The sequence below is a fragment of the Phaethon aethereus genome (assembly GCF_964289735.1).
Source record: "Phaethon aethereus genome assembly, contig: HAP1_SCAFFOLD_710, whole genome shotgun sequence".
NCBI classification, from domain to species: Eukaryota; Metazoa; Chordata; class Aves; order Phaethontiformes; family Phaethontidae; genus Phaethon; species Phaethon aethereus.
In genome coordinates, this window is record NW_028113852.1 from 1 (window position 1) to 15,920 (window position 15,920).

The following is a 15,920-nucleotide window of genomic DNA, read 5'->3' on the forward strand; positions in this document are numbered from 1 at the left end:
GAGGGGACACAGAGGGGATCCCAGCCCGGGGGGAGGGGACACAGGGGGATCCCAGCCCGGGGGGAGGGGACACAGGGGGGATCGCAGCCTGGGGGGAGGGGACACAGGGGGGATCCCAGCCCGGGGGGAGGGGACACAGAGGGGATCGCAGCCTGGGGGGAGGGGACACAGGGGGGATCCCAGCTCGGGGGGAGGGGACACAGGGGGGATCCCAGCCCGGGGGGAGGGGACACAGAGGGGATCCCAGCCCGGGGGGAGGGGACACAGGGGGGATCCCAGCTCGGGGGGGGGCAGGGGGGGATCCCAGCTCGGGGGGAGGGGACACAGGGGGATCCCAGCTCGGGGGGGTCAGGGGGGATCCCAGCCCGGGGGGAGGGGACACAGGGGGATCCCAGCCCGGGGGGAGGGGACACAGGGGGGATCCCAGCTCGGGGAGGGGGTCAGGGGGGATCCCAGCCCGGGGGGAGGGGACACAGGGGGGATCCCAGCTCGGGGGGGGCGGGGCAGGGGGGGATCCCAGCCGGGGGGAGGGGACACAGAGGGGATCCCAGCCCAGGGGGAGGGGACACACGGGGGATCCCAGCCCGGGGGGAGGGGACACAGAGGGGATCCCAGCCCGGGGGGAGGGACACAGAGGGGATCCCAGCCGGGGGGAGGGGACACAGGGGGGATCCCAGCCCGGGGGGAGGGGACACAGAGGGGATCCCAGCCCGGGGGGAGGGACACGGGGGGATCCCAGCCCGGGGGGAGGGGACACAGAGGGGATCCCAGCCCGGGGGGAGGGGACACACGGGGGATCCCAGCCCGGGGGGAGGGGACACACGGGGGATCCCAGCCCGGGGGGGCGCCCGCCGACCCCCGCCGACCCCCGCCCGCAGCCGCCTTCAAGGCCATCTGCCCGGCGGGGAAGGGCTACCACGTGCTGACGTCGCACCAGACCCTCACCATCCAGGGCGAGAGCGACTTCACGCTGCACCTGCACCCCGACGCCGCGCCCGAGCGGCCCCCCCGGCCCCCCCGCCCGCCCCAGCCCCGCGCCCCCCGACGCGCCCCCGCCCCCAGGTCGGTCGCGCGCCCCTCCCCCCGGCTCCCCGCGCCCCCCGCCCCGCCCGGGTCCCTGGGATCCCCCGCGCCCCCCCGAGGTCTCCGTGACCCCCCCGGCCCCCCCCCCCGTCCACTGGGGTCCCTTGTGCCCCCCCCCGTGCTCCTGTGTCCCCCCCACATCCCCTGTATCCGCCCTGTGCCCCCCCATGTCCCCTGTATCCCCCTCCGTGCCCCCCCATGTTCCCTGTATCCCCCCTGTGCCCCCCCGTGCCCCCCCATGTCCCCTGTATCCCCCTCCGTGCCCCCCCGTGTCCCCCATGTCCCCGTGCCCCCCCCATGTCCCCTGTATCCCCCCTGTGCCCCCCCACCTCTGCTTTGTCCCCCCCCATGTTCCTTGGGGGTCCCATGTGCCCCCCCCATTCCTGTGCCCCCCCCGTCCACCCCCCCCCCGTGTCCCTCATCACCCCCCCACGACCCCGTACCCCCCGGGGTCCCCCAGTCCCCCATGACCCCACGCTGTGCCCCCCCCCCGTGGGGGGGCCCGTTTGGGGTCTCACCTCCCCCTTCCCCCGCAGCCGTGACCCCCCCAGCCATGGTGAGTGTGGGGGGATGGGGGGGCGGGGGGAGGGGAACGTTGCGGATATCACGCGGGGCGGGACAAGCGGGGGGGGGCCGGGGGCAGCAGAGGGGACAGCAGTGTCCCCCCAGCTCCCGGCTCTCCGGACCCCCTCGGAGGAGCAGGGCCTGGAGCAGCCCCCCGGCAGCAGCGACCCCCCCCGCTTCCCCGGTAAGGGGGCCGGGGTGGTTGGGGGCAGGGATTGGGGGGGGCACTTGGGGGGCAGGGACGGGTGTGGTTGGGGGGACGGGGTGGTGGGGGGGCGGTTGGGGGGCAGGGACATGGGACTGGGGGGACGGGGGCGGTTGGGGGGCAGGGAAGGGGGTGGTTGGGGGGACGGGGTGGTGGGGGGTCAGTTGGGGGGCAGGGATGTCCCATGTGGGACTGGGGGGCCGGGGGCGGTTGGGGGGCGGTTGGGGGACGCGGCGGGGGACGGGGTGGGGCACACACACGGCCCCCCCGGCCCCCCCGGCCCGTGCCCCCCAGCGGTGGCCGCGCGCCCCACCACGGCCGTCGTCTGGCGCCTGGCGGCCGAGCAGCACACCGCGCGGGCCGCCGAGATCGCCCCCACCCAGGTCACCGGTGAGGGACCCCCGGCCCCCCCAGGCCCCCCCGGGGACCCCAAACCTCCCCTGGGACCCCCAGAACCCCCCTGGGACCTCCAAACCTCCCCTGGGACCCCCAAACCTCCCCTGGGAGCCCCAGAACCCCCCTGGGGCCCCCAAACCTCTCCTGGGACCCCTGAGACCCCCCGAGACCCCCAAACCTCTCCTGGGACCCCCAGAACCCCCCGAGATCCCAAACCTCCCCTGGGAGCCCCAAGACAACCCTGGGATGCCCAAACCTCACCTGGGACCCCCAGAACCCCCCTGGGACCCCCAAACCTCCCTGGGACCCCTGAGACCTCCTCTGGGATCCCCAAACCTCTCCTGGGACCCTGAGGCCCCCCTGGGACCCCCAGAACCCCCCTGAGACCCCCAAACCTTCCCTGGTACCCCCAAGGCCCCCCTCAGGACCCCCAAACCTCACCTGGGACCCCCAGAACCCCCTGAGACCCCCAAACCTCCCCTGGGAGCCCCGAGGCCTCCCCCGAGACCCCCAAACCTTCCCTGGTACCCCCAGAATCCCCCTGAGACCCCCAAACCTTCCCTGGGACACCCCTGGGACCCCCCCAATCCCTCCGGGACCCCCCTTGACCCCCCTAAGCCCCTCTGATCACCCTGGACCACACCTGGGACCCCCTCTACCGCCCCCGAGCCCCCCCCCGGGACCTCCCCAAAACCCCCCTGACCCCCCCGTGCCCCCCAGAGACGGACGAGTGCAAACTGAACCGCAACATCTGCGGCCCCGGGGAGTGCGTGATGGGCCCGGGGGGCTACAGCTGCCTCTGCTACCCCGGCTACCGCTGGCACCCCCAGCGCCGCTACTGCGCCGGTACGGGGCTACTGGGCTGGGCTGGGGGCTACCGGGCTGGGACGGAGCTACTGGGCTGGGACGGGGGCTGCTGGGCTGGGCTGGGGGCTACCGGGCTGGGCTGGGGGCTGCCGGGCTGGGACAGGGGCTGCTGGGCTGGGCTGGGGGCTACCGGGCTGGGACAGGGGCTACCGGGCTGGGACAGGGGCCACTGGGCTGGGACAGGGCTGCCGGGCTGGGATGGGGGCTGCTGGGCTGGGCTGGGGGCTACCGGGCTGGGACAGGGGCTGCCGGGCTGGGACGGGGGCCACCGGGCTGGGACAGGGGCTACCGGGCTGGGACGGGGGCCGCTGGGCTGGGACAGGGCTGCCGGGCTGGGATGGGGCCGCCGGGCTGGGACGGGGGCTACCGGGCTGGGACGGGGCCGCCGGACTGGGATGGGGGCTACCAGGCTGGGACAGGGGCTACCGGGCTGGGACAGGGGCTGCTGGGCTGGGCTGGGGCTACTGGGCTGGGATGGGGCCGCCGGACTGGGATGGGGGCTACTGGGCTGGGACAGGGGCTACCGGGCTGGGACAGGGGCCACTGGGCTGGGACAGGGCTGCCGGGCTGGGATGGGGCCGCCAGGCTGGGACGGGGGCTACTGGGCTGGGCTGGGGCTACTGGCCTGGGACAGGGGCTACTGGGCCAGGCCGGGGGCTACCGGGCTGGGACGGGGCCGTCGGGCTGGGACGGGGGCTACCGGGCTGGGACGGGGCCGCCGGGCTGGGATGGGGGCTACTGGGCTGGGACGGGGCTACCGGGCTGGGACAGGGGCCACTGGGCTGGGACAGGGCTGCCGGGCTGGGATGGGGCCGCCAGGCTGGGACGGGGGCTACTGGGCTGGGCTGGGGCTACTGGCCTGGGACAGGGGCTACCGGGCCAGGCCGGGGGCTACTGGGCTGGGACGGGGCCGTCGGGCTGGGACGGGGCTACTGGGCTGGGATGGGGGCTACCGGACCGGGATGGGGCCACCGGGCTGCGACAGGGGCTACTGTGCCGATACGGGGCTACCGCGCTGGGACGGGGCTACTGGGCTGGGACTGGGGCTACTGCGCCAATACGGGGCTGTTGCACTGGGCTGGGGGCTACCGGGCTGGGCTGGGGGCTACCGCGCCGGGATGGCGGCTGCCGCGCCGGGACGGGGGCCGGGGGGCCGCGGTGCCGGCCGGCGCCGACGCGCGCGTGCCCCGCGCAGACGTGAACGAGTGCGAGGCGGAGCCGTGCGGCGCCGGCCGCGGCGTCTGCATGAACACGGGCGGCTCCTACAACTGCCACTGCCACCGCGGCTTCCAGCTCAGCCTGCGCAAGGGCGTGCGCTCCTGCGCCGGTGCGCCGCGGGCCGGGGCGCGGGGCCGGGGGCGCGGGGTCATGAGTGCGGGTCACGGGTACGGGGACATGGGGTCACGGGTACGGGGCCACGGGGGCGTGGGGTCACGGGTACGGGGACATGGGGTCACGGGTACGGGGTCACGGGTACGGGGTCATGGGGCCGTGGGGTCACGGGTACGGGGACGTGGGGTCACGGGTATGGGGACATGGGGTCACGGGTACGGGGTCACGGGGCCACGGGGGTGCGGGGTCACGGGTACGGGGTCATGGGGCCATGGGGTCACGGGTACGGGGACATGAGGTCACGGGTACAGGGTCACGGGGCCGTGGGGTCACAGGTACGGGGACATGAGGTCACAGGTATGGGGTCACGGGGTCATGGGGTCACGGGTACGGGGCCACGGGGGCGTGGGGTCACGGGTACGGGGACATGGGGTCACGGGTACAGGGCCACGGGGACATGGGGTCACGGGTACGGGGACATGGGGTCACGGGTACGGGGTCACGGGGGCGTGGGGTCACGGGTACGGGGACATGGGGTCACGGGTACGGGGACATGGGGTCACGGGTACGGGGCCACGGGGGCGTGGGGTCACGGGTACGGGGACATGAGGTCATGGGTGTGGGGTCACGGGGTCATGGGGTCACGGGTACGGGGACATGAGGTCATGGGTGTGGGGTCATGGGGTCACGGGGACGTGGGGTCACGGGTATGGGGACATGAGGTCACGGGTACAGGGTCACGGGGGTGCAGGGTCACGGGTACGGGGTCATGGGGTCACGGGTACGGGGCCACGGGGCCGTGGGGTCACGAGTACGGGGACATGGGGTCACGGGTACGGGGTCACGGGGTCATGGGGACGTGAGGTCACGGGTACGAGGACATGAGGTCACGGGTACGGGGACGTGGGGTCACGGGTACGGGGCCACGGGGCCGTGGGGTCACGAGTACGGGGACATGGGGTCACGGGTACGGGGTCACGGGGTCATGGGGACGTGAGGTCACGGGTACGAGGACATGAGGTCACAGGTACGGGGACGTGGGGTCACGGGTACGGGGCCACGGGGGCGCAGGGTCACGGGTACGGGGACGTGGGGTCACGGGTACGGGGCCACGGGGGCGCAGGGTCACGGGTACGGGGACGTGGGGTCACGGGTACGGGGTCACGGGGCCGCGGGGTCACGGGTACGGGGATATGAGGTCACGGGTACGGGGTCATGGGGCCGCGGGGGCGCAGGCTCACGGGTACGGGGACATGAGGTCACGGGTGTGGGGTCATGGGGCCGCAGGGGCGCAGGGTCACGGGTATGGGGCCGCAGGAGTGGGGGGTCATGGGTGTGGGGTCACGGGTATGGAGACATGAGGTCACAGGTATGGGGTCATGGGGTCACGGGGACGTGGGGTCATGGGTGTGGGGACATGAGGTCACAGGTCAGGGTCATGGGGGCGTGGGGTCATGGGCATGGGAACATGAGGTCACGGGCATGGGGTCACGGGGTCACAGGGCCATGGGGCGCAGGGACACAAGGTCATGGGCACAGGGCCGCGGGGTCACGGGGCCGCGGGGTCACGGGGCCGCGGGGTCACGCAGACATCGACGAGTGCGCCAAGGCCGACATCTGCGGCGACGGCGGCACCTGCGCCAACCTGCCGGGCCACTACGCCTGCGAGTGCCGCGCGGGCTACCGGCGCAAGGGCTCGCGGCAGCCCCTCTGCGAAGGTGACGGGGCGCGGGGGCGCGGGCACCCGCCGTGGTGAGCCCCCCGTGGCGGGGGGCTGGGGGTCCCCCGCGTCCCCCCGTGTGCCCCCTGTGTCCCCTGTGTCCCCCATATCCCCCCGTGTCCCCCCCGTGTCCCCCCATGTCCCCCCGTGTCCCCCATATCCCCCCGTGTCCCCCCGTGTCCCCCGTGTCCCCCATATCCCCCCGTGTCCCCCCCGTGTCCCCCCGTGTCCCCTGTGTCCCCCATATCCCCCCGTGTCCCCCCGTGTCCCCCCGTGTCCCCCGTGTCCCCCATATCCCCCCGTGTCCCCCTGTGTCCCCCCGTGTCCCCCATATCCCCCCGTGTCCCCCCCGTGTCCCCCCATGTCCCCTGTGTCCCCCATATCCCCCCGTGTGCCCCCGTGTCCCCTGTGTCCCCCATATCCCCCCGTGTCCCCCCCATATCCCCCCGTGTCCCCCCCGTGTCCCCCGTGTCCCCCATATCCCCCCATGTGCCCCCGTGTCCCCTGTGTCCCCCATGTCCCCCCGTGTCCCCCCGTGTCTCCCGTGTCCCCCCGTGTGTCACCTGTGTCCCCCTGTGTCCCCCCATGTCCCCCCATGTCCCCCCGTGTCCCTCTGTGCCCCCCCGTGTCCCTCTGTGTCCCCCCATATCCTCCCGTGTCCCCCACGTCCCCCCCATCCCCCTGTGTCCCCCCGTGTCCCTCTGTGTCCCCCACGTCCCCCCCATCCCCTCGTGTCCCCCCATGTCCCCTCATATCCTCCTGTGTGTCACCTCTGTCCCCCGTGTCCCCCCGTGTCCCCTCGTGTCCCCCCATGTCCCCCCATATCCCCCCCGTGTCCCCCACGTCCCCCCATCCCCCCGTGTCCCCCCGGGTCCCCCCATATCCCCCCATGTCCCCCACGTCCCCCCCATCACCCCGTGTCCCCCCGTGTCCCCCCATATCCCCCCGTGTCCCCCACATCCCCCCATCCCCCCCGTGTCCCCCCGGGTCCCCCCATATCCCCCCATGTCCCCCACGTCCCCCCCATCGCCCCGTGTCCCCCCGTGTCCCCAGACATCGACGAGTGCCTGGACGCGGGGACCTGCCCCGAGGGCAAGTGCGAGAACCAGCCCGGGGGCTTCGTCTGCAGCCCCTGCCCCCCCGGCTTCCGCGGCCACAGCGGCGCCTGCATCGGTGCGGACCCCCGGGACCCCCGCCCTGGGCCCCCCTGGGGAACCCCTGGGGACCCCCTGCCCTGGGACCCCCCGGGACACCCCTGGGGCCCCCCTGCGACCCCCCCTGGGAACCCCCACCCTGGGACCCCCTGGGGACCCCCTGCCCTGGGACCCCCCGGGACCCCCCTGGGGAACCCCTGGGGAAAACCCTGCCTTGGGATCCTCGTCCCTGGGACCCCCTGGGGACCCCCCGCCCCGGGACCCCCCGTCCCTGGGACCCCCTTGAGGCCACCCATCCCCAGGACCCCCCGCCCCGGGGGACCCCAGGACCCGCGCCCCGTCCCGGGGGGGGGGCTCCGTGCCCCCCGGCCCCCCGGCGGGGCGGGCGCTGACGGGGTCCCCCAGACGTGAACGAGTGCGAGGCCGGGGGGCTCTGCCCCGGCGGGGTCTGCGTCAACACCCCCGGCTCCTTCAAGTGCCAGTGCCCCCCCGGGCTGCAGCCCGCCCGGGACCCCCCCCGCTGCGAAGGTGCCCCCGCCCCGCGCGCCGCCGCCGGAGGGGACGGGGCCTATGGGGCCTATGGGGCGGCGGGGGGCGGGCGGGGGGCTGGGGCTTTGTGTGGGCTCCGGGGCCGCGGGGGTAGGGGGGTTCTGGGGCTGGATCTGTGGGGCTGGGGGCGGCTGATGGGGCGGGGGCTGGGGGCTGTATAGCGGGGCTGGGAGGGTATAGATGGGGGGCTGGGGGCTGGGGCGGGGCTGGGGGGGTATATGGGGTTGGGGGTGGATATAAGGGGTCTGGGGCTGCATATATGGGGCTGGGGGTGGATGACTGGGGGCTGGGGGCTCTATAGGGGTCTGGGGGTGCAGGTATGGGGCCTGGGGTGGATAAATGGAGGTCTGGAGTGGCATATATAGGGTCTGGGGGGTATATATGGGCCGCTGGGGGTGTATATATAGGGTTTGGGGGTATATGGGGGCCTGGAGACATATGTATAGGATTTGAGTGTATGCATGGGTATCCGAGAGGGTTATATATAGGGTCTGGAGAGTACGTATGGGGGTGTGAGGGGAGTATGTATAGGGTCTGAGGAGTATGTATGGGTATCTGGTGGTGTATATATAGGGTTTGAGAGTATGTATGGGGGTCCAAGAGAGTTATATATAGGGTCTGGAAGGTACATGTGAGGGTCTGAGAATGTGGTATATAGAGTCTGGGTGGTATACATGGGTGTTTGGGGGTGTATACATAGCGCATGGCGGTATGTATGGGGATCTGAGGGGGGTATATATAGGGTCCGGGGACTATATATAGGGTCTGGGGAGTACATATGGGAGTCTGGGGGTGTATATATAGGGTTTGGGGGCACGTATGGGGGTCTGAGGGGGGTATATGTAGGGTCTGGGGGGTACATATGGGAGTCTGGGGGTGTATATATAGGGTCTGGGGAGTATATATGGGGTCTGGGGGGTACATATGGGAGCCTGGGGGTGTATATATAGGGTCTGGGGAGTATATATGGGGTCTGGGGGATACATATGGGAGTCTGGGGGTGTATATATAGGGTTTGGGGGCACATATGGGGGTCTGAGGGGGGTATATGTAGGGTCTGGAGAGTACATATGGGAGTCTGAGGGTGTATATATAGGGTCTGGGGAGTATATATGGGGTCTGGGGGGTACATATGGGAGTCTGGGGGTGTATATATAGGGTTTGGGGGCACGTATGGGGGTCTGAGGGGGGTATATGTAGGGTCTGGGGGGTACATATGGGAGTCTGGGGGTGTATATATAGGGTTTGGGGGCACATATGGGGGTCTGAGCGGGGTATATGTAGGGTCTGGGGGATACATATGGGAGTCTGGGGGTGTATATATAGGGTCTGGGGAGTATATATGGGGTCTGGGGGGTACATATGGGAGTCTGGGGGTGTATATATAGGGTTTGGGGGCACGTATGGGGGTCTGAGGGGGGTATATGTAGGGTCTGGGGGGTACATATGGGAGTCTGGGGGTGTATATATAGGGTTTGGGGGCACATATGGGGGTCTGAGGGGGGTATATGTAGGGTCTGGAGAGTACATATGGGAGTCTGGGGGTGTATACATAGGGTTTGGGGGCACGTATGGGGGTCTGAGGGGTATATATAGGGTCTGGGGGGTATATATGGGGTCTGGGGGGTAGTCTGGGGGCTGTATGCGAGGTCGGGGGGGTATATGGGGCCCGGAGGCGCATACCCGGGCGGCGTATGGGTCTGGGGGGGGCGGTATATGGGTGTCGTCCCCCCCCCAGACATCGACGAGTGTGAGTTCGCGGCGGCGTGCGTGGGGGGCGAGTGCGTGAACGCGCCGGGCTCGTACCGCTGCCTGTGCCGGCCCGGCTACGCGCTGCTGCACGGCCGCCAGTGCCAAGGTGAGCGCCGCGGACCCCCGCCCCGCGCCCCCCCCCCCCCGCCGCGCCCCTCCGCCGGCCCGGGGGGCGCGGGGGGGGTCCCCGCGCGGGAGTGCCCCCCCCCCCGTGCGAGGCCGGCGGCTCCCGCAGACATCGACGAGTGCGCGCTGGACGCGGGGCTCTGCGCCCCCCACGGCGCCTGCGCCAACCTGGAGGGCTCCTTCGCCTGCCTCTGCCCCCCCGGCTTCGGCCCCTCGCCCGACCGCCGCGGCTGCCAGGGTGGGCGCGGGGGGGGCGGGGGGTCCCCGGGGGGGTCTGCGGGGGTCCCCAAGGGGCTCTGGGGGGGGGGCTGGGGGTCCCCAAGGGGTTGTAGGGGATCTGGGGGGGTCTGGGGAGGGTCTGGGGGTCCCCAAGGGGGTTGTAGGGGATCTGGGGGGGGTCTGGGGAGGGTCTGGGGGTCCCCAAGGGGGTTGTAGGGGTGCGGGGGGGGGCCTGGGGGTCCCCAGGGGGGTCTGGGGAGGGTCTGGGGGTCCCCAAGGGGGTTGTAGGGGCTTGGGGAGGGGGTCTGGGGGGGGCCTCAAGGGGCTCTGGGGGGTGTCTGGGGGGGCCCCAGGGTGTTGCAGGTGCTCGGGGGGGTCAGGGGGATTTTTGGGACCCCGGGGGGTCGCAGGGGCTCGGGGGGGGTCAGGGGGTCCCCGGGGGGTTATAGGGGCTCCGGTGGGGTCCCGGGGGATTTTTGGGACCCCGGGGGGTCGCAGGGGCTCCGGGGGGGCCCCGGGGCCGTCCGGCGGCGGGGCTGACGGGGGGGTCTCAGCGCGGGAGCCCCCCGCCCCGCGGAAGGAGTGTTACCTCAACTTCGACGACTCCGTCTTCTGCGACTCGGTGCTGGGCACCAACGTGACGCGCGGCGAGTGCTGCTGCTCGCTGGGCGCGGGCTGGGGGGACCACTGCGAGGTGTACCCCTGCCCCCTGCCCTCCTCGGGTACGGCGGGGGGCTCGGGGGGGGGACCCCTGCCCCCTGCCCTCCTCGGGTACGGCGGGGGGCTCGGGGGGGACCCCTGCCCCCTGCCCTCCTCGGGTACGGCGGGGGGCTCGGGGGGGACCCCTGCCCCCTGCCCCCTGCCCTCCTCGGGTACGGCGGGGGGCTCGGGGGGGGGACCCCTGCCCCCTGCCCTCCTCGGGTACGGCGGGGGGCTCGGGGGGGACCCCTGCCCCCTGCCCCCTGCCTCCTGCCCTCCTCGGGTACGGCGGGGGGCTCGGGGGGGGGACCCCTGCCCCCTGCCCTCCTCGGGTACGGCGGGGGGCTCGGGGGGGACCCCTGCCCCCTGCCCTCCTCGGGTACGGCGGGGGGCTCGGGGGGGACCCCTGCCCCCTGCCCCCTGCCCTCCTCGGGTACGGCGGGGGGCTCGGGGGGGACCCCTGCCCCCTGCCCCCTGCCCCCTGCCCTCCTCGGGTACGGCGGGGGGCTCGGGGGGGACCCCTGCCCCCTGCCCCCTGCCTCCTGCCCTCCTCGGGTACGGCGGGGGGCTCGGGGGGGGGGACCCCTGCCCCCTGCCCTCCTCGGGTACGGCGGGGGGCTCGGGGGGGACCCCTGCCCCCTGCCCTCCTCGGGTACGGCGGGGGGCTCGGGGGGGACCCCTGCCCCCTGCCCCCTGCCCTCCTCGGGTACGGCGGGGGGCTCGGGGGGGACCCCTGCCCCCTGCCCCCTGCCCCCTGCCCTCCTCGGGTACGGCGGGGGGCTCGGGGGGGGGACCCCTGCCCCCTGCCCTCCTCGGGTACGGCGGGGGGCTCGGGGGGGACCCCTGCCCCCTGCCCTCCTCGGGTACGGCAGGGGGCTGGGGGGGTGTACCCCTGCCCTGTCCCTTTCGGGGGGGCTCCTGGGGGGTCTGGGGGGGTCGGGGGGCCCCAGGGAGGTGTAGCCCAGCCCCTGCCTCTAACTGGGGGGTCAGGGGGGCTCCAGCGGCAGGCACCCTGGGGGGGGTCTGTGTGGGCCGGGGGAGGGGGCTCCCCCTCGCAGCTCCGTGCTGGGGGTGGGGGGCCCCGTGTGCAGTTTAGGGGTGCGGGCCCCCCCACCTGACACACCCCCCGACCCCCCCCCAGCCGAGTTCCTGGCGCTCTGCCCCGACGGGAGGGGCTTCATCCAGGACGACAACGGCCTCGACTACGGGGTCCCCGCGCACCGGGGTGAGCCCCCCGCCCCCCCGCATCCCCCCGCGCCCCCTGTGCCCCCCGCATCCCCCTGCGCCCCTGGTGCCCCCCTCGTGCCCCCCCCCGCATCCCCCCGTGCACCCCCACCCTCTTGGGGTCCCCCGGGGGTCCCCTGGGGTTCCTCTCTCCCCGCGGGGGGTCTCTGTGTCCCTGGGGGTCCCTGGGGTTCCCCGGGGGGGTCCCCACATCCCCTGGGGGTCCCCTAGTTCCATTGGGGGGGTCCCTGTGTCCCCTGGGGGTCCCTCTGTCCCCATGGGGGGGTCCCCATGACCCTGGGGAGTACCCTGGTTCCTTTGGGTGGGGGTCCCAGGTCCCCAGGGGCTCGGGGGGTCCCTCTTACCCCAAGGGGGGGACCCCCGGTTCCCTTGGGGTCCCCACGTCGCCTGGGGGTCCCTCTGCCCCCGTGGGCGGGCCCCCACGTCCACCGGGGATCCCCCGGTTCCCTCGAGGTTCCCCTGTCCCCACGGGGGGGGGGGGGGGGCATCCGCGTGTCCCCCCCGGGGGTCCCGGCGTCCCTTCGGGGGGTCCCCCCTGGGCTGGCCCCCCCTGACGCGCCCCCAGACATCGACGAGTGCGGCCTCTTCGGGGCGGAGATCTGCAAGGAGGGGAAGTGCGTGAACACGCAGCCGGGCTACGAGTGCTACTGCAAGCAGGGCTTCGACTACGACAGCGCGCTGCGCCAGTGCCTGGGTACTGGGGGCACTGGGGGCACTGGGGGCACTGGGGTGCGAGCAGGGCTTCGACTACGACAGCGCGCTGCGCCAGTGCCTGGGTACTGGGGGCACTGGGGGCACTGGGGGCACTGGGGTGCGAGCAGGGCTTCGACTACGACAGCGCGCTGCGCCAGTGCCTGGGTACTGGGGGCACTGGGGGCACTGGGGGCACTGGGGTGCGAGCAGGGCTTCGACTACGACAGCGCGCTGCGCCAGTGCCTGGGTACTGGGGGCACTGGGGGCACTGGGGGCACTGGGGTGCGAGCAGGGCTTCGACTACGACAGCGCGCTGCGCCAGTGCCTGGGTACTGGGGGCACTGGGGGCACTGGGGGCACTGGGGTGCGAGCAGGGCTTCGACTACGACAGCGCGCTGCGCCAGTGCCTGGGTACTGGGGGCACTGGGGGCACTGGGGGCACTGGGGTGCGAGCAGGGCTTCGACTACGACAGCGCGCTGCGCCAGTGCCTGGGTACTGGGGGCACTGGGGGCACTGGGGGCACTGGGGTGCGAGCAGGGCTTCGACTACGACAGCGCGCTGCGCCAGTGCCTGGGGCATTGGGGCACTGGGGGCACTGGGGGCACTGGGGTGCGAGCAGGGCTTCGACTACGACAGCGCGCTGCGCCAGTGCCTGGGTACTGGGGGCACTGGGGGCACTGGGGGCACTGGGGTGCGAGCAGGGCTTCGACTACGACAGCGCGCTGCGCCAGTGCCTGGGTACTGGGGGCACTGGGGGCACTGGGGCACTGGGGGCACTGGGGTGCGAGCAGGGCTTCGACTACGACAGCGCGCTGCGCCAGTGCCTGGGTACTGGGGGCACTGGGGGCACTGGGGGCACTGGGGGCACTGGGGTGCGAGCAGGGCTTCGACTACGACAGCGCGCTGCGCCAGTGCCTGGGTACTGGGGGCACTGGGGGCACTGGGGGCACTGGGGTGCGAGCAGGGCTTCGACTACGACAGCGCGCTGCGCCAGTGCCTGGGTACTGGGGCACTGGGGGCACTGGGGGCACTGGGGGCACTGGGGTGCGAGCAGGGCTTCGACTACGACAGCGCGCTGCGCCAGTGCCTGGGTACTGGGGGCACTGGGGGCACTGGGGGCACTGGGGGCACTGGGGTGCGAGCAGGGCTTCGACTACGACAGCGCGCTGCGCCAGTGCCTGGGTACTGGGGGCACTGGGGGCACTGGGGGCACTGGGGTGCGAGCAGGGCTTCGACTACGACAGCGCGCTGCGCCAGTGCCTGGGTACTGGGGGCACTGGGGGCACTGGGGGCACTGGGGTGCGAGCAGGGCTTCGACTACGACAGCGCGCTGCGCCAGTGCCTGGGTACTGGGGGCACTGGGGGCACTGGGGGCACTGGGGTGCGAGCAGGGCTTCGACTACGACAGCGCGCTGCGCCAGTGCCTGGGCATTGGGGGCACTGGGGCACTGGGGGCACTGGGGTGCGAGCAGGGCTTCGACTACGACAGCGCGCTGCGCCAGTGCCTGGGTACTGGGGGCACTGGGGGCACTGGGGGCACTGGGGTGCGAGCAGGGCTTCGACTACGACAGCGCGCTGCGCCAGTGCCTGGGTACTGGGGGCACTGGGGGCACTGGGGGCACTGGGGGCACTGGGGTGCGAGCAGGGCTTCGACTACGACAGCGCGCTGCGCCAGTGCCTGGGTACTGGGGGCACTGGGGGCACTGGGGGCACTGGGGGCACTGGGGTGCGAGCAGGGCTTCGACTACGACAGCGCGCTGCGCCAGTGCCTGGGTACTGGGGCACTGGGGGCACTGGGGGCACTGGGGTGCGAGCAGGGCTTCGACTACGACAGCGCGCTGCGCCAGTGCCTGGGTACTGGGGGCACTGGGGGCACTGGGGGCACTGGGGCACTGGGTGCGAGCAGGGCTTCGACTACGACAGCGCGCTGCGCCAGTGCCTGGGTACTGGGGGCACTGGGGCACTGGGGGCACTGGGGGCACTGGGGTGCGAGCAGGGCTTCGACTACGACAGCGCGCTGCGCCAGTGCCTGGGTACTGGGGCACTGGGGGCACTGGGGGCACTGGGGTGCGAGCAGGGCTTCGACTACGACAGCGCGCTGCGCCAGTGCCTGGGTACTGGGGGCACTGGGGGCACTGGGGGCACTGGGGTGCGAGCAGGGCTTCGACTACGACAGCGCGCTGCGCCAGTGCCTGGGTACTGGGGCACTGGGGGCACTGGGGGCACTGGGGTGCGAGCAGGGCTTCGACTACGACAGCGCGCTGCGCCAGTGCCTGGGTACTGGGGGCACTGGGGGCACTGGGGGCACTGGGGTGCGAGCAGGGCTTCGACTACGACAGCGCGCTGCGCCAGTGCCTGGGTACTGGGGGCACTGGGGGCACTGGGGGCACTGGGGTGCGAGCAGGGCTTCGACTACGACAGCGCGCTGCGCCAGTGCCTGGGTACTGGGGGCACTGGGGCACTGGGGGCACTGGGGTGCGAGCAGGGCTTCGACTACGACAGCGCGCTGCGCCAGTGCCTGGGTACTGGGGGCACTGGGGGCACTGGGGGCACTGGGGTGCGAGCAGGGCTTCGACTACGACAGCGCGCTGCGCCAGTGCCTGGGTACTGGGGGCACTGGGGGCACTGGGGGCACTGGGGTGCGAGCAGGGCTTCGACTACGACAGCGCGCTGCGCCAGTGCCTGGGTACTGGGGGCACTGGGGGCACTGGGGGCACTGGGGTGCGAGCAGGGCTTCGACTACGACAGCGCGCTGCGCCAGTGCCTGGGTACTGGGGGCACTGGGGGCACTGGGGGCACTGGGGTGCGAGCAGGGCTTCGACTACGACAGCGCGCTGCGCCAGTGCCTGGGTACTGGGGGCACTGGGGGCACTGGGGGCACTGGGGGCACTGGGGTGCGAGCAGGGCTTCGACTACGACAGCGCGCTGCGCCAGTGCCTGGGTACTGGGGGCACTGGGGGCACTGGGGGCACTGGGGGCACTGGGGTGCGAGCAGGGCTTCGACTACGACAGCGCGCTGCGCCAGTGCCTGGGTACTGGGGGCACTGGGGGCACTGGGGGCACTGGGGTGCGAGCAGGGCTTCGACTACGACAGCGCGCTGCGCCAGTGCCTGGGTACTGGGGGCACTGGGGGCACTGGGGGCACTGGGGTGCGAGCAGGGCTTCGACTACGACAGCGCGCTGCGCCAGTGCCTGGGTACTGGGGGCACTGGGGGCACTGGGGGCACTGGGGGCACTGGGGTGCGAGCAGGGCTTCGACTACGACAGCGCGCTGCGCCAGTGCCTGGGTACTGGGGGCACTGGGGGCACTGGGGG

At 73.1% G+C, this 15,920-nt stretch overlaps 1 protein-coding gene across 1 annotated transcript; it reads left to right on the forward strand.

Moving 5' to 3' along the window:
* Positions 1–759: 759 nt before the first annotated feature.
* LOC309416263 (latent-transforming growth factor beta-binding protein 3-like) lies at positions 760–15,127 on the forward strand (the record flags this gene model as incomplete). The annotated part of the gene is made up of 19 exons (XM_082015834.1): positions 760–1,113; positions 1,620–1,639; positions 2,147–2,242; positions 2,969–3,094; positions 4,311–4,442; positions 6,037–6,165; positions 7,221–7,340; positions 7,727–7,849; positions 9,609–9,728; positions 9,858–9,986; positions 10,417–10,689; positions 11,808–11,891; positions 12,477–12,605; positions 13,242–13,433; positions 13,505–13,696; positions 13,932–14,114; positions 14,268–14,459; positions 14,700–14,882; positions 14,945–15,127. Coding segments are annotated over 19 exons (2,960 nt in total), but the record flags the coding sequence as incomplete, so codon positions are not given.
* Between the last annotated feature and the right edge of the window lie 793 nt (positions 15,128–15,920).